The sequence below is a fragment of the Nipponia nippon genome, unplaced genomic scaffold, assembly GCF_047370975.1.
Source record: "Nipponia nippon isolate SJK-2023a ecotype South Korea unplaced genomic scaffold, ASM4737097v1 scaffold_4, whole genome shotgun sequence".
Classification (NCBI taxonomy): domain Eukaryota; kingdom Metazoa; phylum Chordata; class Aves; order Pelecaniformes; family Threskiornithidae; genus Nipponia; species Nipponia nippon.
This window is the reverse complement of record NW_028262358.1, coordinates 120,030,493-120,054,931: the sequence shown is the minus strand read 5'-3', so window position 1 is coordinate 120,054,931 and position 24,439 is coordinate 120,030,493. Positions and strand designations below refer to the sequence as shown.

At 48.5% G+C, this 24,439-nt stretch overlaps 1 protein-coding gene across 3 annotated transcripts in view; it reads right to left on the bottom strand.

Annotated features, from left to right (window-relative positions):
- Nucleotides 1-24,439, bottom strand: part of TNFRSF21 (TNF receptor superfamily member 21) — a 34,282-nt gene that overhangs the window by 5,179 nt on the left and 4,664 nt on the right. For all 3 annotated transcript variants that reach the window (XM_087776371.1, XM_087776370.1, XM_087776372.1), the window contains exons 2-4: nucleotides 22,664-23,318; nucleotides 20,537-21,034; nucleotides 5,771-6,036 (exon numbers count right to left, since the gene is read on the bottom strand). In XM_087776371.1, coding sequence (XP_087632497.1) covers nucleotides 5,771-6,036; nucleotides 20,537-21,034; nucleotides 22,664-23,318 — 1,419 coding nt within the window. The remainder of the gene's footprint in view (nucleotides 1-5,770; nucleotides 6,037-20,536; nucleotides 21,035-22,663; nucleotides 23,319-24,439) is intronic.

Here is a 24,439-nt window from a genome sequence, read left to right as displayed (position 1 = left end):
GGGCTGGGTGGCAGCCCCGCGCGGGCAATGCTGTGGATGCATGGTGGTGGTGGTGGGGATGCTCTTGCTACGGTCCCCGCAGGCGCAGGGAGGATCTGTCCAGATGAGCAGGTTCATGGTGCACATGGCATTTGGGGGTCCACCTTCAGGGCAGACCAGACCTTGGAAGGCAAAACACTGTTGGCCAGGCCACGAGGTCTTGCCAAGGTGGCAGAGAGACACAGTGATGGTGTGCAGGTGCTGCAGAGCAGACGGCAACCCCTTTGCCAGGATGGGAAAGGCATGAGGGTGCTAAGCACCCTGGGGTGGGGTGGGAAAGGCCAAATGTCTTCTCCGTGTCCTCAGCCTCACTGGCCAGGTTTCAGAAGAGCGTTCGGCCACCACTGCTGTGGTGGAGCTGGTGTCCCTCACCACAAGGCAGCCCTGGAGAAGAGCTACTCAAGTCAAACATCATCATGACCCAGGACGAGTAATGCCAGGTTTGGGAAGGGTTTAGACACCAAGACCAAAACGTAGCCATCTGTGGAGGAAGCAGCTCTTCCCCACCAGCCCTGGCCATTCATCGGCCAAGTGCTTCTCCAGAAGGAGGTGGTGTCTTCATGACAGCTCCTGATGGCTTCTCCTTTCTATGGACTTGCCCAGCCACTTTTTCAACTCAAACCACGATGAAGAGTTGATGAAGCCATGATGAAGAGTTTCCAAACTCAACTACAGGCTGAGTAAGTCAGTACCGAGTTGGGCTTGTTTTGACCCCATCGTCTTCTAGGTTCATCTTAAACTCCCGAGCCCAATATACTGCAAATACACAGACCCAAGAAGACACGGCTACCACAGTGGGGAAACTTCAAATATAACTGTATCTACTATAAAGTTTATATTTTTGTGCTTATATTATCTATATTAGTATTACTTTATAAATTATTAAATTTTTGTTTATTGCACATTCTCCAGTCTGTTTCAAGCCCAACCTTGGTTTGCCAAAAAACAACTCGTGCTTTAGAGCAAACCTGCAGGAAAACAGTGATGCCCAGCCCAGCAAAACCCAACCAGCCCTATCCCTTCCCTGGGGCTCTGGCCACTTTATCCTACAGCTTTACACCTCAAATAAAGCCTGATGCAAGTCCAAAAGGAAAAATTACATGCGATCTTGGTTTTTTTTTCCTGGCTGCCTGGGCATTTTCCAGCCCTCAGACCACAGCCCCCCGGGCTGGGAAATCCATCCACCGGCTTCACCCTTACTCCGCCATGCGAGGTTAACGAAGCACAAAGCTAATTGCTAATTACTGGGTCCAGCCCAGTTCTGCTTTGCCAAAAGAGGAAACGAAGGGGATGGGCAGGAGCTGTCAGAAGCTGGATTTGGGGAACGCTGCTCCAGGCTTTTGACTCCTCCCCAGGGTTTTGACCTGCAAAAGAGGAAGAAAAGGAGCCAAAAGCCGCTGCTGAGTCGCGTGCCTGGACACGGGGCTGCTTTCACATCCTCTTCTCCTCCGGCACACCCCAAAAACCCCGCAGCTTAAACTCACACCAGACCCTGCCCTGACATATCTGCTGATTCACAGGATTATCCTCGGCATGCAATTATCCATGGACCTAAATCTCATTGGGCTCCGGGCTGCAGCCCCCCCCTCCATTTTCAACATCTCCCTTATTATATTTTTTTTAAGCTTTGCTGAGGCTGCGCTGCTGAACGCCCTGAGCAAGGCCGTTTGCTTCTCCTCCATCCATCCCCTGAAATATTTCAGCCGAGGCCAGCAGAGCCATAAATAAAAAGATAAGAGCTTAAAGCATTGCTCACGGTAGGACACTTATGGTAGCCAACGCAGTCAGCCGTGCCAGCAACGCCCCAGGCCAGCCCAGGCAAGCAGTCACCCCTTGGTATCTGCAAAATATTGTAAAGCACCCCCCCAAAAAAAAAAAAAAAAAATCACAATACCCAGTGCCTGCATTGCATTGAACTTTTCTACTCTTAACCCCAAAATGGAGAATCACAATTTGCTGGGATAGCAGTGAAAAACCTCTCCCTTTCCCCCCCTCTACCCTCTATTTTTGTTGTTGTCAGCACCACTAATTTGGGGTGTGCCTGTGCTCACTGAACAGTGCCCGGGCTCACATGCGACTGCCCGGCAAGCCTGCCTGCAGGGGGAGAGATTCTGCAAACCTCAAGCCTGAGAAGCATTCATGGCCAGGGCCAGTCTTTAACAGGAGCCCTGCAAGTTAAACACCCCCCAAAAAACCTTCCCACAGCTGCTGCGCTCGCCGTATTTTCTGGATCAGCTGCAAAAAGACCCTAGCAAAGCGATTCAGAGGGCTAATCTGGTTTTAACCTAAATTCATTCAGTGCAATGCAAAAGCAGCATAATCTCCTGCAGCTACAAAAGCCGGTGAGCCTTCAGTGGAGCTGGTCCATACCTCAAGGAAAACGTTTCTGCTACTTACTGTAACATTCCAGAGACTCCCATTAACTCCCCTGTTCCTATAAGGGGTTATAAATATTTGGATTTTGGAGGCCAAAAGGCTGCCAAGGGAACGGGGCACTAGGGGAGAGAGCAGCTTTGCCTCCACAGGTCTCACAGGCTGAAGCCAGATGCCAGATAAGGGATTTGGGACAAGGGTGCGATAGCGGGTGGGATGGGATGGCGAAGGGAGGCTGGCTGGGTTTAGGGTACCAATTTGCTGTCTGAGAGCTATGTCACCCAATAACACAATTTCTACCTGTGAATTGGGAGCGTTGGTGCTTTCTTATGATACAGGACTGCAGGGAGAGACCGGGAAACCCCCTTTTGCACCCAGGCATGCCAGGCAGGGCCAAAGGCATCGCAGACAGCACAGCCACCTTGCGCACCCCTCCTGGGCTCATCTAGGACACGCTGGCACATGTTGGATGCTCACTGCTGGCTCGGGTCACCCCAAGGGCATCATGCCATTAGCAGTAGGGAAGATGCATGCATTTGCATTGCTTATGAGAGTCCTTGCTCCCTCCACAGCACAAAAAAGCTCTTTTTATTATTTTTTGTTGGTTTTTTTTTTTTTTGCTTTTGCACAGCCAGTTGCTGGAGAGGTGCAGTGCAGCACCCACGGGGCAACCTGCTCCTTCAGATCAAACCAGTTTGGTACAGAGAGAAACCACCATGATTTGTCTGTGTTTGGATGGACAAAACCACCGAGAGCCAAACTTGGCTTAGCTCTAATTAAAGGCTCTCCAGCCAGCAGATTAAAAAAAAAACAAACAAACAAACAAATGAAATGACCTCAGAGCCTGCTCCCGTCATCGAGCAATTGGCTCCCCCAGCTGCTCATGGTCCGGACCACCGCAATGCAGCTCAGCCGCCGGCACGAGGCTCCAAGGATTCGTTCTCCCTTGCACAAGCTGCTTCCCACAGCTTTCCGCATCCCTCCCAGGGCCTCTCCATCATCGCTTGCATCCACAGTGCGGGAGCCAATTCAGGGAGAGGAGGCAGGCAGGTTACAGCAGGTAATACCTTGCAGAAACACAACATACTGCCTTGCTGAATATGTACCCCAGGGTGCTTTCAAGCTTTGACATCCCACGCACCGCTTCAGCACAGCAACTGGTCCAGAACCTCTAGGGCAGGGGAATGGCCAACACCTAAGGTTGATCATAAGGGATGCTCATCCAAAAAAGCCGAGTCAGATGCATGGGAGAGGAGGATGTGCCAGCTCTAGTGAATTTGTTAAAAAACACCTTATTTGCTGAAATGAGTCCTATTTCTCATATGGACCCACCTGAGCTACCTGCTCAAAAGATCAGCAACCCAATTTTACCAATTTCTAGGAAAACAAGTGAAAGCCATGGGGGACTACCAGCCTCCAGGTGCTGCTGGATGCTGGGGAACACAACACACTTAAAAACCACAGAGAAACATCCTCCAAGAGAGCTGGTTGGGAAGTCCAGAAGACTTGCATACAAGTATCCATGAGATTTGGGTTTGCTCATTCTCTGGAGCATCCGCTCAATGCATTTTCACTTACAGAGACACACTTAAGGTGAGCAAACGGCTCATGGTTACTCCATCGTTGGGAGTACACCATCCCAATGGGTTGCCTGATAAACCCCATTCCTGGAGCTACCACCCGCATTTTTGTGCTGTTTGAGAAGAAGCACCTGACAGTCTTGGCCAAAACAGCACAACACTCAGGAGCATTGAGCACCGCACAACCCAAGTCTGTTAATTAGGCACCGTGCTGATGAACAAGCTCCGCATTTTATCTCATGTCCCAGCCCAGCGCTTTGCTGTAGTATTCAAACTCAAAGCAGTAAGTAGGAGGACAGAGGTTACTACCTGTTCCAGGAGAGCAAGAGGACAACGTGTCCCTCTCGGACATTGCACATACTGGAAACTAATTCACATGTGCAAAATGACAATTTTCTCTGGCTCTCCTTTTCCTAACCATAGCTTTGTCTCAGGCTCTTTATTTCATTTTTTCCATCTTTGATATAAAAAAAAAAAAAACTTGGAGAATGGTAGGAAATGAGAAAGCTACATGCTGCTTAATTACATGAGCTGGAAAGAGGAAACAGCAACTGTATAAGAGCAGGAGTGATTGGGCAGCTGGCAAAGCAAACCTATCCAAAATCTGGGCAGGACACACGGGGCGATGCTTGGCACGCACCTGACTCGGGGTCTCTCAAAAACACAAACCCAGGACTCCTGCTAATACATTGAAACCTGTGATTTCACGCTATGGTTATGAGGGACCAAGACGTTCAGTGCACTAAATGAAGTCACGCAGGATATGTGACACGGTGACGGGACCACGGTCCCTCTTATAGGGGAAAGTTTGGGATGGTTGAAATGGGATTTAGGAATCTCCTGCCCTGACAAACGCTCCGCCCCACAGTCTTTGCTATACATGAAGGTCCACATTGCCAGGCCCCCACCAAGAGCCCACTTGTTCCCACTTGTGTCTGGGTCACTGCTAAGGCCAACTGGAAATGCTTTACCAACTGGTTTAGGGGGAAGAGCCCTCCCTCGACTGCCCCCACCTCCATCCACATGTTGTCCCATTGGCTTTCACGTTCAGAAGAAGCCCCAATCATCACCTTTATGAACACTTCCAGAAGACCACCAAATTATCAGAGCCAAAAAACCCAAAGCACACTGACAGGTAAGGCAAAACTGCAAAGGTCAGCGAGGCACCTCCTGAGACCTTACATCCAGCCGAGACCCAGTTGCAGGATATTCTGCAGCAATTTACTTATTCTCCCAAAATATGGAACAGATTGTTTTAAGGCCAGAGCTGCCAAAGGGCAACAACTCTGGAGGACAGCATGCACCCATGCCACCAGTGAACACCTTAGAGGAAGCAACTTGCTGCTCCACAATGGCAACATTTAGTACTCAAGGATGCTTGGCCCTTCTCACAAAATCCTGGGCATTTAGTTATAGCATTTAAAAGCAAGTTTAAAGGGGGATGCTTTTTCTTCCGTGTCCCCAACACAAGGGATCAAGTACCAGGTCCTCCTGGGGACCTTCAAAGATACATGCAAACCACAACACGCAGGACTCAAAAGCTTGTCAAAACTTTGACAAGGTTTTGAGCAAACTTTGGCAAAGCTTTGCTCAAAAGCCATGCAAAGCTTAAATATATAAGCCCCTGAGGAGCTCTGGAGGGAGATAAGAGTCCAGCTACTTGGCTATTAGCTAAGCTTGAGGCCACAGCCAGGTCCCACGCACCCACATGCTTGCCAGGGCCAGACAAGATGTCCACTGCGTCAGACAAGAGCACACGAAGCCCAGCCCGCCATTACCGGCGTGGTGTCCTCCATCAGGCCTCGGATCTTCTCCACCACGTCGTTGCGGCGGTGCTGGCGGAGGGCACTGATGAGCTGGGCCAGGCTGGCCTCGGGCCCGCGGATGGTCCAGTGCTGCAAGGCGGCATAGGCACGCTCGTGGTCGGCCGCATAGCCGTTGGAGAAAGCCGCCACCTCGCGCTCGCTGGCGTTGCACAGGAACTGGTAGATGTCCTTCCACTGGCTCCCCACCTGGGCTGCCACCAGCTTCAGGATGTCGATGCCTGTGGGGCAGAAGAGCTACACGTGAGGCACGGGGGTCTGCAGCCTCTCGGCGTTGCAGATCTAAGCTTTAGCAAAGTTTCTCCCGTCCCCAAATAGCCATGCTTTGATTTTCTTTGGTTGTTTTTTTTTGTTTGGAGATTTTTATTATTATCATTGTTATTTTTAAGACCTTTCATGAGTCCAGGCTGCAAGGAGCTCTGCAGACAAGCAGCACCCGTAACGTGCTCAACACCTGCTATGCAAGTAAAGTGTGATAGACCCATAGGTTGCTCCAAACGAGGCACATGCACTCTAAAATTAATCATGTTAATTTAACCGTAAAATTTCCTGCGCTCTTTGGCACATGAAAAACCTTGGTACTCATCTACCACATGACTACAGGAGCAGGGGAGATGGCAACACGCTTACCTATACGCCTGCATCACAGCTGCCACTTTGAATAGGAGCTGGATTAAGAGGTAAGTCACCAAAGCATCTCTACAAAGATTAATATTTCCATAACAGAGCACCTATAGCAGCTACAGTCGCATTTAGAGCTGTTTCCAGTGCAGACTGGGATGACTCAGTTATGGCATGGGAGACCCAGCACCAGCTGAGTGTTGGGTGAATGGAAGATCTGGTGTGGGATCGGAAGAGCAAAAAGGCAGAGTTTCCCCCAGAAAAGCCTTTGCAATGTGTTGGTTCAAGACAGTAAGGGTTTACTCCCTTTAGCTTTGGGAGCAATGCAAAAAGCACGCTCAGCCTTGAGTCTACTAAGAGATCAGGAGTTAAACCTTCAAATAAAGCCATACCTCTTCCATAATAGCTAATTAACCTTGTTTTATCAAGCCAAACACCACCTTGTTTTAAACCACAACACGAAGGGTTGGCATAGGTGAGCTACAGAGATAAACTCATTTTTTCTGAAGAGGCAACCACACCTCCGATTTCCCCACAAGCCAGTGCACCTCTATCGCTACATTGCTACAGGGACTATTTCTCCTTCCCTCTGCGGGCCTAAAATTGAACAATTTCTAATGCAGTTTAGACCAGACCTCCCAACTGCACCTTCAGGTGGTAGCCCTGATATAGCCAAGTAGATACACACATACATATACATAAAAAAATAAATATATATAAAAACTATACAACCTGATATAGATACATATGGATATCTCTTTTTACATATTATAAAAACAATAGAACCTAGTATATATTTATATACCTTTTTTGTATGTGTACATATACACGTATATATTTTTCCCTATCTCTACATGATATAGATATTTTTATATGTGTGTATATACGTACACATATGCGTATACAACCTGATGCAGATATTTTCATATATGTATGTGTATATATACATACTTTATGTATCTCTATATATGATATAGATATTTTATATATGTGTGTGTATATACTTATACACACACACAAAAACTACACAGCCTCAGATAGGTATTTTTGACCCAAACCCTCCTCACTATTAAAACAAGCTTATCAAGACCTCCTATATATAGACTTTGGTTTTCACTTCCGAGCTAGATAACATAGCCATGATCCCATGGTGCTCAGAGCATCCGCAGCCAGCGTTCAACCTGCTCTACAGCAGAAACACCAAAGTACAAACCGCATTTTGAATATCCCTACCCTCCTCCCACTGTAATCACCAAACCTCCCTCCCCAGCTGATGTACGGTGACGTGCATGTACTACCTCACATGGAGATGCGAGGGTCAGGGTTTCTCCTACCATAAAAGCTCAGCCCACCACACCAGCATGGGGGATGCAGCCCCCCAAAAACCAAACCAAACACAGGGCTTGGTTTTAACGATGGAGACGTTCAGGAGGCAGCAGGGGGAAGCCTTCTTCATTATTCAAAATAAGCGCAAGACAAAGATGTTCCCCAGCATTAAGGAACAAGAAAAGGCTGCGAATATGCTATTGAGATTTACGATGGGACTAATTATCGGAGGCACATAAATATATGCTATCGTCCATCACATTTCAACATGGTAGCAGGAATTAAGCCTGGTCTTGTTAACTCCTCCTGTTACTCAGACAAGACAAATCACTCTCCCTCGACGCCTTTGTATCCATCCAGGCTGGCCGTGGGTCCTGCGCAGGAAGGACACACAGCCCAGATCACGCCAGCGGCCAAGCCCTGCGCCTTTGGATATCACACACCCGTGTTGGTAAGAAGGCCAAAAGCCAACTCAGGTTTGGAGTCGGATCCTTTAAACCAGCAAATGCAACTAGTTTCAGCATAAAGCCAGCAAAAGACTAGGTTTATGCAGCCAATGCTTAATTTTATCACTCAACCCAGGAAAAAAATAAGCCCTGACTTTGAGGGTAGAAAAAGCTCTTTAAGGCTTGTGCACCAAGGTAACAACAGCAATGCAAAGAGGGACAAGCAGTTCTGGTGCTGTCCATTATATATCTATATATAGATATATCTCAGTGCATAAGTTGTTATCTCAGAGCTTTTTCTACCCTCGTATTCAGGGATTTTTTTTTCCCCCTCTGGGTTGAACGCTATATAGATAATGCTGCTCATTTTTATATATATAAAAAAAATGCTTCCCATTTTATATATAAAATGAGCAGAGCCGGGTCCCCCCAACAGTGCTATCCCGTGGTGAGACGAAGCGTTACAGCTGGGTGGGAGCTTTGCCCACACCCACTCCCACACTCGTCAGTCATAGAGAAGCATTAAAACATAACTTGCTGTTTTATGACCCCTGCATGACACATCTAGCCCTCCCAGAAAAGGAAAAGCCCATATAGTACCTGCTCCCATTTACGTATTTAATGCTGATAAATCCCAGTATTTACAGCTGCTGTACTGGTGAGAAAAGTTTTCAGCTGGCCACAACTTGATTTGCACCAGTTTTATGCGGCGGCACAACATTTACGTCCTAATGTTCCCGCACAAGATTTATAACAAAGTGCTTATGCTCCTACTGACATTTTCAAGTTTAGTATATTTAATCTCACCATTCAATAAAGTGGCCCCATAAACATGTTTATATCCCTTGGCAATAATATCCCAGGGCACGAGAACGCACCAGGCAGCAGAGGACTTAATGGCGCGTAATAATCTTTGGAGAACAAATGTTCCATTAAAAACAAATTTGAAAACGTCTACCTTAATACTATAAGAACCTTAAAGTCATTTTCTTGCAAGTATTAAATGAATTCAAGCCCCATATGTTCGCTACATCCACTACAATATTGTGCAAACAAAACCCCAGAGAGATATGGAAGAGACACAGACATGAGCGCAGATTTGGCTCTAGTCAGTTAGAAAACCATTGCTCCCTCTGTTTTTGAAAAAATAAGATTAAAACCATTACATGACAAGTTGCAGCTGCATGCTGCCAAGTATTACTGCTCAAGCCATTTACAGTAACTTAATTCACTTGTTCAAAACTAAACTAAATGTTAATGCTTATAATAAGCTTACAGTCCTACTATTTCCATATCTCCAGAAGCCCTCTAAGTTACTCTGCAGAGCAGTAACGGTGCCGGAGCGTCCCACTGGGATGGGAAGGTGCCCACCAGGGTGCATGGAGTAAAAAACCCCAGCTCCACCTGAGGTCCTGGGTCCTCTCCACTCACCGAACCACGTAGACCTTCTCCCACCTTGCTCATCTCCATGCTGAGGCTGGAGATGACGCTCAAAGCCCTCCAGACCCCAGCAATCCCAAGTAAAATGGCCAAGCTCAGCAGAGACTGTGCTTTAACCCACCCGTTTCACACCTCCCATGCGAGGCCTGTCACAGCCACGTCGGTGCGATGCTAAAGCTGCTGTGAGCATGCAAGATACTGGAGAATAGCCCGAGTCCTCCTCCTTTTTTAACACGGGCCACGGGAACAGCCTGGGAGAGCTGCTACCACCCTGCTGCCAACGCAGGGGGTACCACCACCCTCTCCATCATCACCACCATCAGGGACCATCACCATTTATCACCCAGCTTTGCTTGCCTTAGACACTGGAATTAAAGAGGAACCCTTGCTGTGAAACCCCCATGGCTGTATCCAGCAGAGCTGCGTGTGCCGTGGCCACCCCAGAGCAGGCAACGACAGCATCTGAAGGATCCAGGACATCCATGTGTGTCTTGGATACCTGGGCAGGTGACATTTCAATTGCTATTATCTAAATATTGCAATTGTGTACATGTTGTGATGGGCTACTCCACGTAACCACCTAATACTTTAAAGTGGTGGTAATCCCAGAGCAATGAAGAATTCCCCTTCAAGCCAGCACAAGGCCAACATGTTGTGCACAGGCAAACGCGAAGCCCAAGGGTGGATGTACGCACACAGGAACATGGGCACAGCCAGGCATGTCTACAGCCAGAGCAAACTGAGACAAATGGAGACAAGTCCGGAGATGGACAGATGCCTGCAGAGCAGCACAAGCAAACAGCACTGCTGAATACACATCCAGCTCATCTACAAAGATGCTGAGCTGAAGGGAGGACCTTCCTGGAGAGGCAGGGCAGATCTACAGACAGGTCTCACACCTCCAAGCACACTGCTCACCTCTGCCCCAGTCTTTGCCATAAACATAATTTCATTTTATTTCAGTGACTTCCATTTGCTTATTTTGAATCTGGTTCAAGATTTTTCCCACTTGTTACCAACTCCTTCAGATGTCTCCCACCTTGTTGAGGTACAGTTTGCTGTAGACAGAGCAGTCACTCCTTCCACTCATGAACGTCACCAAGGTGGTCATCACACCAGTGCATGGGACTTGGCTGAGCTTTAATGACTCTCGAGCTTGTTCTGGACAAGCCTTGCTCATCTCCCATAGCCCTGCTATTTACAGGTTGGACATGAACCCAGTTCTTCAGCGATCGTTTGGCCTCAAGAAGGGCAAGAAGCCAGTGGAGCACGGGGCCATGACTGGCCCTGCTGGCACGCTTAGGTACAATACCTGCAAGAGACCATTTCTCTTCTCTGCCATTACTTTTTCACATCTTCAAGCAAACTCAAGAGGAGTGGAAGAGCTACCACACCAGAAGGCTACACCCGAGCACCTGACAGCAAATACGGTAAAGTCTAACCACAGCCTAGCCACAGAGGAGCTTCAGTTCCTTCCTCTCCCCACCCTCTCACAAACAAAAAGCTGTCATTATTTTCATTTTCGGAGCTCAAGTCAAACGTCATTTGGTATTTTTCAGAAGAGTGCCCATTGAGAAGCTGCTGCCTTTAAGGGGAAATCTCATGCTCAAGTCTACAGAGCCCTCCCAAGCCATGTGTCCTCCCATCCCACTAATAATGAAGGGACATAGCACCAAGAAAAGGATTAACACAACATCAGTTCAAGTCTTATAGGCTGTCTTATACAGCCAGGAAGCAAAGCTCAGGAGATCCTCCAGGACCTTTGGCGCACATGGTCTCATCTAGTGAGCAGCTCATCTGCCCAGGGTTCCAGAGCCAGCTTCATGCATTTTCAGAAGGCTGGATTTCAGGAGACTCCATGCTCCGGCCCTTCACCAACAGGGACAGGTCCCACCAGTCCACCCATCCCACCTGCAGGAACTGACCCTCCACCATCCCAGTACCAATCTGAGCTGGAGCACCTGGAGCTTCCACCACCTACCTACTGACACAGGTATCCCAGAGATGGGCAATATTAATTTGTCCACCACATGCAGTGACAAATCCTGACCGTGACAGGTTGGCTGGATTTTGACACTTGCACAGACCTTCAGGATGAAGCATCATGGGTGGAGAGCACAGCCCAAGGGCACACACAAGTCAGACAGAACCACGGTGATGCGCCCAACCCTCCCCTACATTCAGATAAAAGCTCCAAATCACTGCAAACCCAGCTCTGTTCCTGAACTCAACCCACCTACCTCCTCCAAATATCCTCCTGACTCATGCGAAACACAGCCACAGCAGCCTATTTTTACCTCTGAGCACACACAGAGAGCCTACATGTACAAGTGAGCCAGGATGCGGCACATCCAAACTCCGGTTGACAAGACACCACAGCTTGGCCAGACCAGGACTTAGAAATCCCAAATCCTCAACACAAATACTTTCCCAAAGTGCAAAAATTTCACCAACCTCCAACAAAACGGGGATGTTATTGGAAACTCAATTCCTTCCCCCCAAATATATTTCAGGTCCTAAATGAGGAGGTTTGGAAGATGTGCAAGGTCCTGCACCTGGCTGCAATCACCAGCATCAGCACAGGCTGGGGGATGAATGGATTGAGAGCAGCCCTGTGGAGAAGGACTGGTGGAGACACTGGTGGATGAAAATTGGACTTGAGTCCACAATGTGCGCCTACAGCTCAGAAAGCCAATCGTATTCTGGGCTGCATCAAAAGCAGCATGGCCAGCAGGTCAAGGGAGGCTATTCTGTCCCTCTGCTCCACTCTGGTGAGACCCCACCTGGAGCACTGCATCCAGCTCTGGGGTCCTCAGCACAGGACAGACATGAACCTGTTGGAGCAGGTCCAGAGGAGGACCACAAAAACGGTCAGAGGGACGCAACACATCTATGAAGAAAGGCTGGAAGAGTTAGGGTTGTTCAGCCTGAAGAAGAGAAGGCTCTGGGGAGACCTTATTGCAACCTTTCAATACTTAAAGAGGGCTTATAAGAAAAATGGAGAGAGACTTTTTACCAGGACCAGTAGTGACAGAACAGGGGGCAACAGTTTTAAACTGAAAGAGGGTAAATTTAGATTGGACATAAGGAAGGAATTCTTCACTGTGAGGGTGATGAGGTGCTGGAACAGGGTTGCCCAGAGGAACTGTGGATGCCCCATCCCTGGAAGTGTTCAAGGTCAGGTTGGATGGGGCTTTGAGCAACCTGGTCTAGTGGAAGATGTCCCTACCCACAGCAGGAGGGCTGGACTAGATGATCTTTGAAGGTCCCTTCCAACCCAAACCTTTCCATGTTTCTAACAGGAGCCTTTGTCGGGACAGGAGGAAAGGATACTCTTATGAAGACTTGTTAGCGATTTGCTAGTTTTCCCATGGAGGACAGTGCTGGTATCAGACCCTCCCAGGAGCCAGTGATTCACATCCACAGCAAGTGCTGTTTAGGCAAAGCACTAGTGATGTTTGGTTTTGTTTTAAAAAGAACAAAAGTCTTGCAGGGCAGGAAAGGGACTGCTGACAAACACTTCCCACATGCTCTCTGGAAAATAACTCAACCAAACCAGGCAATCGAGGAAGGTCTGTGATCAGCCACATGCAGTCACGAACATGTTTCAGACCCGGGAACTTGAGGGTCAGCAGGAGACAAGACCTGCCTTCCCACCACACGCTATGTGGAGGCCACCTCCAGAACAGCACCTTTGGTCCAGCCCTCCAGGGACCCGCGCAAGCTCCTGCCCACCGCCACGGGATGCTCTCCCTGCATCTCTCCCTATGCTGGCAGGACTTGCTCTTCCTTTGGTTTAAAAGGGAATGGCCAGCATAAGTATTTTATGTAATTATTAAATTTTAAACGGCTTTCACAGAGTTAATCTTCATTATAACGCTGTCGGACAGCTGGTAACCCTGAGCAAGCACACTGCCGCAGCCAGAGCCATATAAATATCCAGACACCCGCAGATGCCAACCCGAGGATTAAATTCGCCTCCCGCGTACTCCCCCCCCCCCGCCCCCCAGACAAAGCTTTGGCAAGTGAGGGAAAAAAAAAACCTGCCTTGTTATTTGAGGAGTTATGTGTGAGAGCCTTACCGACGTGCGAAATCACAGCCCTCCCGGCACAGAAACGGCTGCTGGGTTTTTGGCAAAAAAACCCTGGGCTCGGTGTGTTTTTCTACAAGGACACCCCTCCTCTCCCCACAGAGCTGCCCTGCCTCTGACACTCGGCCCTACACCTTAACAGGCAGGCACAAATCCCGATCTCTTATTAAATTAATCCAGGGGCCACCCAGGAATTTTCACCACGGGATAGTTTAGGGTTTTTTTCTTTGTTTTTTGAAGCAGATTTGGGAGCAAACGTACCAGCTTCCCAGGGCAGCTGCGCACAGCCCTGCGCATGTTGCGGCTAGATGGCTCACATAGCAACACACATTAGAAGTGATCAAGCACCAGTCTTCAGGCCTGGTAATGCAATAAGGCTGAGGAGCAAGATATGATTATGTTTCCTCCTCTCTAAACAGAACAGCAGCCTCCCTCGTTTGCATTTTCCAAGGCTCCTTTTCACCATGAAGCCTTGGTCAAGCTCCTGCCTACATCCTATGGAAACCACACAGCTTCCCAAAAGGTCAAGGATGACTTTGGGACAAACCTGAGCAAAGTTTTGAGTAGTTTGAGGAAGATGCTGTTTCGAACTCATCAGATGTCACCCCAAAGCTCCCATGGCAGAGGTCTGCATTGCAGATGAATTGCTTCATCCCACCCCGAAGCAAAGCATTGCGCCCGTGTTGGAGCAACTGCAGCACACAACGCAGAGCTCCTGCGCAGCCGAACAAGCCCCACTGAGGGAGCATTCCTGTTTTAAGGCTCAGCAGTACCACAGCATCCATATTCTTCATGGTGCCTGGCACGTACCTGCCCCTTCCAATTTAACAAGCTCCCTTTCTGCCTGGGTCTCACTTTGCAGAGGTAGACAGGCTGACATTAAAGGAACAGCAGTCATCTGCAGATCATTAAGCTGCAGATGCCAGAAGAGAGACTGCTTTGAAAAAAACGGAACAAACCAACACCTTCCACCTCTCTGTTTTGGCAGGTAGACAGACATTAATCCCTCATTTCATGCTCTGCCTGCCAGAGTCATATTAGGGTTTGCACACAAGCCCAGGGCTGCTCCTCCCCAGAAGTAACCACAATTACCAAATTATGTTAGCAGCAATGGACACACCCACCCTCGTGAGATGCTGCTGGCCATCTCTGCCCTTCCTGTGGTCTGGGCACAAAACTTTGAGGCCACCACGGTTTGAGACTGGTGAAGCTTTTAATCCCATCGCTCCTCCCCGTGCTCTGCAGATATGCAGAAGAGATGGAGTCCCCAGGGGTGCATTTCCACAGCAGCTCCTCCATCCTTGCCCTGCCTCCCAGCGTGATGCTCCTGCCACCAAGCTGCGATCAGTTCAGGAGTTGATCAAAGGGAACACTAACACTACAAAAAAACCCCACTACATGGCTTTCATCTCATTTACCCATACAAGCACTAAGGAAGGGTCCTAAATTAGCATTCACTGCCAGGTAGCCACCCTGTAGACCTGCGAGTGCCACCCCTGCAGCTGGGTTTCCTTATTTAGGGTAGCAGTTGAGTAGGGAGTGACACGAGGCTTGAGGAAGAATATCCACTGCTTGGTTGTTTCCATGCACTTGCTTCCTTTCATTAGGTAACAGATCTATAGAAAAGATTACGATTGTGTGTGGGCTTTTTCAGTCAATGTGCTGTCTCTTTAAAAGAAAAAGAATCAAGTAATTTTACTCTGATAAGCACCTTCCAACACTAACCATAAAGAAGTATCTGATTCCACGTGAGGGCAAGCCTGCAATGACCTGAGACGCCCCGATGCATACTGCCAACACACCTGTTGGGTTATATTCACGTGGGGATGCTTCAGAGCTGCAGCACAGGGTCAGGTTCTCCATGGCACAGGGCTTCCCCGTGAGGCTCTGGTCCCTCTTCAACATCCTCACCCACTTCCTTTGGAGCAGACCAAGCTCAAGCCTAGCCCTGGTCCTACAGCAACCGAGCTGCAAGCCAAGGACTGCTCCCTACAAACCACCAACCAAGACGATCCCAGCTCCCAGCGTGATGACAACTGGGCATCCTGACAGCTGAGCAACCAAGACCCCCAAATCCTAACACTCCTCATCTTTCCAGCATCATCCTCAACTCCCCACTCTGCTTTTGGTCCTGAGCCATTTTCAGTACATGCTCTTCTACCTGCAGTCAAGCCTCAGCTCCACCTCAGCTGCAAACAGCTTTTGCAGAACAGTTTATTTCTTTGATTATTTAATCAGAGGCTTCCTGGCTTCGCTCTCACCACCCACTGCAATAATGTGCAATTACCAGACTTGAGGAAAAATAAAAGGAAAGTGGCATCTCATGCCAGGCCAGCGCTGCCAAGATCTGTTCTTCAGTCTTCCAACTTCAAAAAAAAAAAAAAAAAAAAAAAACAAACTCCACCACCAAATTCTCTTCTTGCCTCTTGGCACATCATGTCAGGCAGCTTCTTGTATACACAGGAGGTTTTAGTCCAAAATGTAACATTTTACAGAGTCTCTTGCCTTTCATCTTCTGCTACTCAATGAGTAAAAGTCAAAGACAACACTATCAGCAATTTCAGCGAGATGATTTCAGGCCCATCTTCATGTTTGGCATAGACTGATGCCAAATTTGGCATTTCCAAGACGTTCAAGAGACAGGCTTCTGTTCTCCATTTCTATTACCAGCTCAATTCCTTGCCTTTGGAACCAGCTGAAGAAATGAAATGGGTATTTGCTAAGATAAAGGGATTGTTTAGAATAAAGTGTTTCCAGTCTGTAGGCTGTTCTTGATCTTCTAAAAGAAAGTAGTCATACAAGGTTAAAACCACAGAGCACTATCAGCCCAGTACCCACGTCGGTCAGGCACTACGCTGATAATTTCTTTGGAAATCTTTGGCAAACTGCTTTTCCCCTTTGGATTTCCATCTGCAGGGCTAGAAAGTAAGAGCCAGCTGAAGCAGCAAGAGGTCCAGCTTCTCCAACCACAGCTGCACCATCGATGCTGCTCCACCTTCAAGATCCTGCACAGATAAGACCTAGGGGCTGTGGGGAGAGCCCCTGCTGTGGGGACAGACACAAGGCCAGACGTGGAGGTAGGCTGGCTGCTAACTCAGGCTGTTAGTCACTGCAAGCTCTTCCCAGACCTCTGAACCATTTAATCCAGTGAGAATCATCGTCATTTGCCGTCTTGGCTGGAACACGTCCATGTTAAGGACACGGGTCTTGTTTTAACACCAGCCTCCAAAGCTACTGCTATTTTTAGGTTTGGGCTGTTAAGGCACGTATTATGACCAGAGAGAGCATGGGGCATAGACAACAGCTCACGGGAAGATGAGGACAAGCAAAATGCCCCATGACAACCACCACTGCTCAGAATTGCACACGCATCTCAACTATTTAAGCAATTCGGTACATCAAGCACCATCAGGAACCAGGCAGGAATTTGAGCCACTGCTTCCACCCTAAAATCATCCTCGTTTGGAAAGAAGCCCAATCACAGCGAGACGTCTTTGATCCAGCACTGAGCAGTGCTGGTGCCATCCTGACCATGCGTCACCCAGAACCGACCGGTTTAAAGATATCGGTAATAAAAATTGATAATAAAATCCTCCAAACGGGCAAAGCCTTGGATGCCAGCTGTGCTCCTGTCTGGCATCACGGAAGGTACACGGGGTGCCGGTGCAAGGGCAGCCACTAAGCACAGCTCCTTCGAGCAGAGGCTGCAGTGCCTACGTCAGACCCGGTCTTCCCTTTCAAAGGTTAAAGCTGTTTACTGAAAGGATTAGGAGGGAGGAGATGGTAAACTAGGAGGAAGCGGGGGGAGACTGTGCGCAACAGCTACGTACACAGGCTTCGCCCCCGCAATAAACACACCCCAGGTCCTTGTTGGCATGGCCAACAAGGGGGGAAGGTCATATGGACGTTGGCACGCTGCCAGCACCAGACCCCAGAGCTTCACCCTCAGCAGATGATTTAAACCTAATTGCTTGCCTTCCACCCCCCTAGTGCAACCACAAACCAGGCTGGCACCTGAAGATCTGGGGAGCAGCTGTGGTCCTCACATCTATGGAGGCTTTGCTCTGGCTGCCTACTATGGAGGGATCTGTGCTAGCAGCACAGGTGGGGAAAGATTTCCTCCCTGCAACAGCCTGAAGTTTGTTCCTGGCTATATTCGCCCTTGTCTGAAACGCTGCTTCAGGATGAAGCGTGATTTGGGTACAAACACTGCTGGAGCAGCAGAAAGCTAAGCCATGACACTGCAGCTCTGCAGTACATCTTAGCTGTACTGCCAGTTATTAAATAAAAGGTCAATTCCTCTATGGCACTACATCTTCTCTCGTTTCAAGTAAACAGTCTTAAGAGTCAGATGTTTCAATAGGAAAACCAAAGAGGGATTTATACACCAACGTGGAGAAGAACAATTTCCACGTCTGACATGACAGAGCACCACCACCAAGTAAGAACTAACGAGCAAGGCCCTTCCAGCTCACGCAACGTGACTGAGGCAACACCAGAGCTGCACTAAAAGCAAGACAAAGCATTAACTGGCTTGCGCTTGTCTGTCTGCCTTCATTGCACAAAGTTCAACTGAGGACATTCAGCGGCAGGAGGAAGTCATGAAGCCACCCGTGCCAACACGGAACTGACTATTGCAAGAACGACCGCGAGGGATGTGCAAAACCACCCAGCCAGGAGCCCAGAGCAACAGGGCAATTCACTTCCAGACCTGAGCAGCTTGATCAGACACTGGGCCAGTTTGTCAGCTAAGTGTGGTTTTTGCCGTTACATCCAGCTTATTTCCCAAGACAAGGGGAAAACTTTGCAAATATCTTGTGAATTTGATGCACTAGATGAATTCAGCTGTTAAAGGATGACAGAGAAGACTGGAACAACTCATCTTGGGAAGCACAGGATGACCCATGAATGATGCTGTCCCCCAAAGGACAGCAAGATCTGGGAGGTGGGGTTATACCTAAATGGGTTAACATAGCCTCATTGCTCACCACATATCACCTTCTCTTAGCTGCACGGTTTCTTTAACCTGAATCATGCTTGGTGACCAAATGCACAGCGTTGCCCACGAAGGCAGCTCTAATGTGGCCTCCAGGAAAAGGGCCAGCTGCAGCGTGGGCATTTTGACACAGGGTCTGAAACGCCAGGTTAGAAACCAGAGCCGCACCCGGTCAGAGCAACTTGGTCTGGTCCCTGCACTCAATCACTCCCTACCCTATTCAGATTCAGGCCCTGTTCTGAGATAAGGACACTTGCTGTTCCAAAAAATAGGAAAGTGAGAAATTAAACCACCTGGTAGTTAAGATCATAGGGAAAAAAGTTACTACAACTTAGTAAAAACCAGTCACTTTTGGCCAATGAACCATGGCCAAAGCCATGTAGTATTTCTGGTACCACCCACAAATAAGGATGTTTAGTAAGGTTCTGCAACCCTGTTGCAGATCACTCACCATCGCCCCATGGACCACGCTTTGGGTACCACAGATTTTAGGGACAATGGAGTGCAGGGGTTACTGGAAAAAGTTATCGCAAAGGGAAAAAAGCTCAAGAAACAGCACCCCAAAAAGTCAAAAGAGTTAAAAGGAAACTGATAAGCAGCACAAACACAAGAGAAGGCATAAAACTAATTCCAGCAAGACCTTACTGGTTATATAAATGCATTAACAAAGGCAAACAAAGTGTAGGAGGTCTATTAATTAGAAGGAAGGAGGAGAGAGTACATGACAGAAGACGCCCTACTCAAAGCCTTCTTTGCTTTGTACTTAAGCACTCAAGGATGACTTTCATCAAGCACTGATCTCTCTTAAACCTTCCAATCTTTTTTCAATCCATTCTTTGTTTGGCCCCCTCCTTGTTAAATGTGCTTTTCTAAAGGTTAACCGTGAACAGATGTTTAAGGTTGAGCAACCTCAACCCAAAGTAAGGACTCCAGCACTGCCTGTCTGCACAGGATAAGGGGCGGGGGGTGGGGGGGTGGGTCAAAACTGCCACCGTAGCTTTGCAGAGGAAGAACCATGCATCCTACTAGGGAGATCAGGGCTGCTTGGTGCTCACGTTCACACCACCATTAATTTGTCACTGATTTTTTTACAAATTTCAATTTAATGACCACAGCAGGTCATCTTTAAAGTCTCATCAAAACACTGACAGCAAGTCATCCACCAAAAGAACAGAAACACTACAAAGCACAACCTCCAGGAAGACCTCATGACACTCATGGAGCTGTATCCCTCCACGACACAACCTTTAAGGACAACCTTCCTGGCTCCAGCACAGGCGAAGGGCTGGGGACACAAGCCAGCAGTTGGGATTTAGGACTAAGAACCTGAAATTGAGGCGCTGCCAAGAGGCAGAGGATGACTCAGCCTTCCAGAAACAGACAGGGTGAGGGGAAAAAAGGATGACACAAAAGACAGTCAGACCCACATCTGAGTCACCGAGAAAATAAGGAGAGAGTAAAACAGAAAAGTGGAAAAAATAAAAAAAAAAGAAGGTGGCTTCATTCAAGATCCTTCTACCAAGGATGGGTGGGAAGGAGGAGAGGAGCTGGGGTGAGCAGGTGACATTCCCTCCATTAACTCTTCCTTCAGGAGTAGGGATGCACCATGGGAACAGGGATGGAGAGAAGCCAAGGATGAAGAAACATCTGAGGAAGCAGTATATGGGCTTTGTCCTTGCTACAAGACCCATCAAGCCAGAAAAGCAATCAGTCACTGGATGCGGTGGTGGCCCCGCCAAATCACCACACAGGATGGCACAAAGGACGCTACCCCCTACAGCCCCCGGTCGCTACTGCTCACCGTGCCCGTTGCAGTAATAGATCCACTTCTCCCTGTTCTGCGTGGGGGTGGTGGACTTTTTCATAATAGCTTTTTCCACAATGGCACTGGGATCTTGCCTGGGTCCCTTCTTCAGAGTCCGTGAGCTCTTCCTGACACTGCAGACGACAATAACCACCAGGACCAGCAGCAGGAAGAGGACAATCATCCATGGCAAGTGTTCGTTGATGTCGAAGTGCTGGTGGGTGTTCTGCTGACCTCGTCGGGGAGGCCTGTATGGGACGCTGGACTTCTCGCCCCCCGCCATCTCCAACGATGGCTGCTTCTCCAGTGCTTGGCTGGTCTGCTTGTGCCGGTAGCTCTGTGCCTCGCTGGCAGCACCAGAGCCCACGAGGGTCCCACCGGCACCGTCCGTTTCGTTGGCCGAGGTTTCGTTGTAGTAGCCCACTGGCTTTGCTGTGCCACTGGATGTGCGTGGTGCAGGAGAGGGGACAAAATCAGGAACTGAAGAGTTCAAACCTGTGAAAGGAAAGGAGAGTTCAGGGTGACGGCACCAGAGACACGATACGGCATCATGTCACAGTCTAAGACCCGTCTGAGCATCTGCTTGGCCAGCAGACAGAAACCCAACGCCAGGCAGTGAGAAGGGGAAGAGGTGAAGTTGAGGTTTGGCTCTGGGAACAGATGGGTACAGTTACAGAGGTAGGTTCAAGATAAAATTGACCCTTGTTGGTTAAGGTTAGTGGCAATTTATCTAAAAAAAACCAAAGTGATTAAAGGCATGTTGTCAATCTGTGTTTGTCCCACATTCAGTACTTCTCAGAAAACCTACAACTTTGAGGTTTCTCAGGTTTATGAACATGGGTTTCATTCCAAATGTGGAAAATGTGGTATTTGGGCTAGAAACACATCAAAATTTTGAGGCTTAGTATCTCTCTACCAGGTTTTGTAAGAGCTACTTTCCATCTTTAGTGATTTTTCATATCAACCAACAGCTCTCAGGTCCCAGCCAGTGGCATGACCAAAGCCTGGTGAAAAGAGGAAGGGCTTTTGTGGCAAGAACTAGAGCTTACTTTGGAAACTCTGCTTTTGAAGATCATGTCTCATCCTAGGTGAGCCAGAGAGTGGGTGTAACCACATGTAATCTGATTTTGCCTCTGACTTGGTTACCCAAAATACTCTGACCAGGATACAAACAGGGAGAATGTTTTCACTTTTATCTAATTGTCTACAGTTGATTTCAAAGTTCAGGGAACACCCTCCCGTCCTCTCCCAATGACACACCAACATCATATCAAGCTTTGAGACCTAGCAAAGGGAGACTGGGAGTCTACCACTGTCAACACTTCCCTGCTATTCTATTTACCAACTCAGGTGTTCAGGCCATAAAAAGTTGCATTTTTTTAATTAAAATGCCCCATCTGAGACACTGTAAGGAGGCTGCTTCCCTGAGAGTGTTAAGCACCACCTCAAATGGGGTCCTACAGCACCTCTGCAACCAGCCACAGCTAAAGCATCTACCTAAAGACTGGGATGATACATCATTTTCAATTAAACAAGAGAATGGGGAATTCAACCTGGTTCTCCCCACCGGTGATGACTAACAGAAATCTTAGAGGTTAAAGAAAAAATTTACAGCACAGCCTAGGCTCCTGGAGGGCTGTTTTGGCAATGGATCCCATTCAAGCCAATACGCTGGCTCAGTACAGGGCAAAATGCAGCAGGAAAAGCACGGGCATAAAAGCAGCGAATCCATCAGGGAGCAGTCTGGTGGAGCAAAGCTCCTTCTTCTGCCAGGGTTTTCCTGCTGCACTCTGCTCAGGTTTGCCACAAATGCACAAAGACTTGTGCCGGCATGACACACAGACGGGAAAAGAGGATGGGGAACGTGATGTCCTTTCAATCCAAACAGTAGGACAGCCAGGAGTCCAATCACAACTGCAGTCGCAGTGAAAACGTTATTAAACGTGGTTTAACACAACTGTGGGCAACCTGATGCACTCTGGAGCTGCCTTCCGGCCACAAAGCAAAAGCACCATCCACGCTTTCGCCCAGGCTGCCCTTTAATAGCCTAAAGCCAGCCTTGACCGAGGCAGGAACGCAATCTCACAACCAAAAACGTGTCTGTGTTTCAGCAGTAGGCATTACCTTTGGGAAGATGAGCGGTTGGTGGAACTTCGTAGGGCTCTTCACCCACTTCAGTGCTTGACAAAGTCAAAGATGTGTTCGGAAGAGACGCTGGAGAACCACAGACGTTATCGCTCTCCTTCGTCCCTGGCTTGATGACCACCATGTTTTTCCCAAAGCAGTCAGTGTACGTTTTGCACTTCATCACACTAGAAGGCACATCAGAAAAGGTACCACGAGGGCACGGCTTGCACCTAACGTCTTCTGTCTCGGTTCCTTTCTTGCGGACGCCCCAGCCGACCGGGCACACTGTGTAAGGGACACAGGTATCGTTTGTCTGAAACGTACCAGACAGGCAAGTGCACTCGCGGTCAGTCAAGGCAGTACAATGAGTTTTCTCAATCATTGGCAGTTCACAGGGTTTTCTACAAGGGTGGCACCGCTCTATGCCATTCTCATGCTTAGTAAAGGTCCCATCTGGACAAGGGCTGCACTCTCTTAAGGTACTCTTCGTACAATGTTTAGATACATAGGTTCCTGCGGGACATTTGTCGCAAATCAGCTCTTTGTTGGTGGCACGGTCGAAGTGGCGGTACTTGCCAGGGGAGAGGCTGATGGCATTCTGCTCGGAGGTCAGCTTCGACTCACCGTCAGCGGTGCCAAGGAGCACGAGCAGCTGGAAGACAGACGGGAGGTATTAGTCAACAACAGCACGCAACTGGAGCCCTCTCTGCTGGCGATCCCTTGCCGGGTCACGAAGCACATCCCAGAGCCACGGGACCACAGAGATGTTTCTACACACAGGGGAAGGAGCTCAGCGAGGTTGGGGTGTAAGAGAACCGGTGCGGATGGCAGCACACTCTCCGGACACATCGCCAGCTACGATTATAATTCCTTGAATTTGACACCACGCTTCTCAGTAAGACTAAGCATCATTTACACTGCAACCCTGCCAGGGCAGTAAATACTGCTAATTGAGTTTCAGCAGTACTTGCTACCTGGCCACCCCAGGAAAATTCAGACCCGTTTTGCATTTCAAGGCTCAGAGGCTCCAGCATGAGCCAGGAGCTTGCCGAGAAGACAAAAAACACAGGCAGGTGGCAGCTCTGACCTGTAAAACTTTCCTCCTCTGCATTTATTAATCTGCACTTGTTCAAACAGTTACCTTTCTAAATAACGCAAAGTGGGATGAAATCCAGGCTAGCAGGCGTTACCGGACTATTTCTCAGCCCCACTGCCCTTTCATGATTTTTTATAACTCTGCGCAAGCACAAGGTTTGCTGAGACCACAAGGGATGTTGTGTTTCGAGCCTCCAACCACATCTGAACCCACTTTAAACCAGATGCATTAGCAACAGGAGAGAAAACCTGATGCTATTTTTAAGCTCTCTGAGGAGCTCTGCTGTAACTCAGTTCCTCATTGCATCAGACACAGGTAAAAGGTCTCCAGTTTTTAGACACTGAGCTGCACCCAGCTGAGGTTGGCTAGATGATGGCTACAAATCTGTTTATCTCTACCTATTTCCAATCCCAGGGCTTTATTCCCTTTGCATCGAGGCAGCTCCATCTCCAGGAGAAGCTCCATCTACCAAGCGGGTAGATGCTTCTTCCAGAAGACCTCTGGTCCATGGATTATATTCAGTTATGCCAGCGGAGATACGACACCCGGAACAAAAGGCATATCAAAAGAAAGGCTGACACAACATCATACAACATGCAAATAGAAAAAAACATTTTCAAACAGCTGCAGGCTGCGTTAGGAGGGAGAAAGGAACAAGCCAACGTTACCTTGAATTT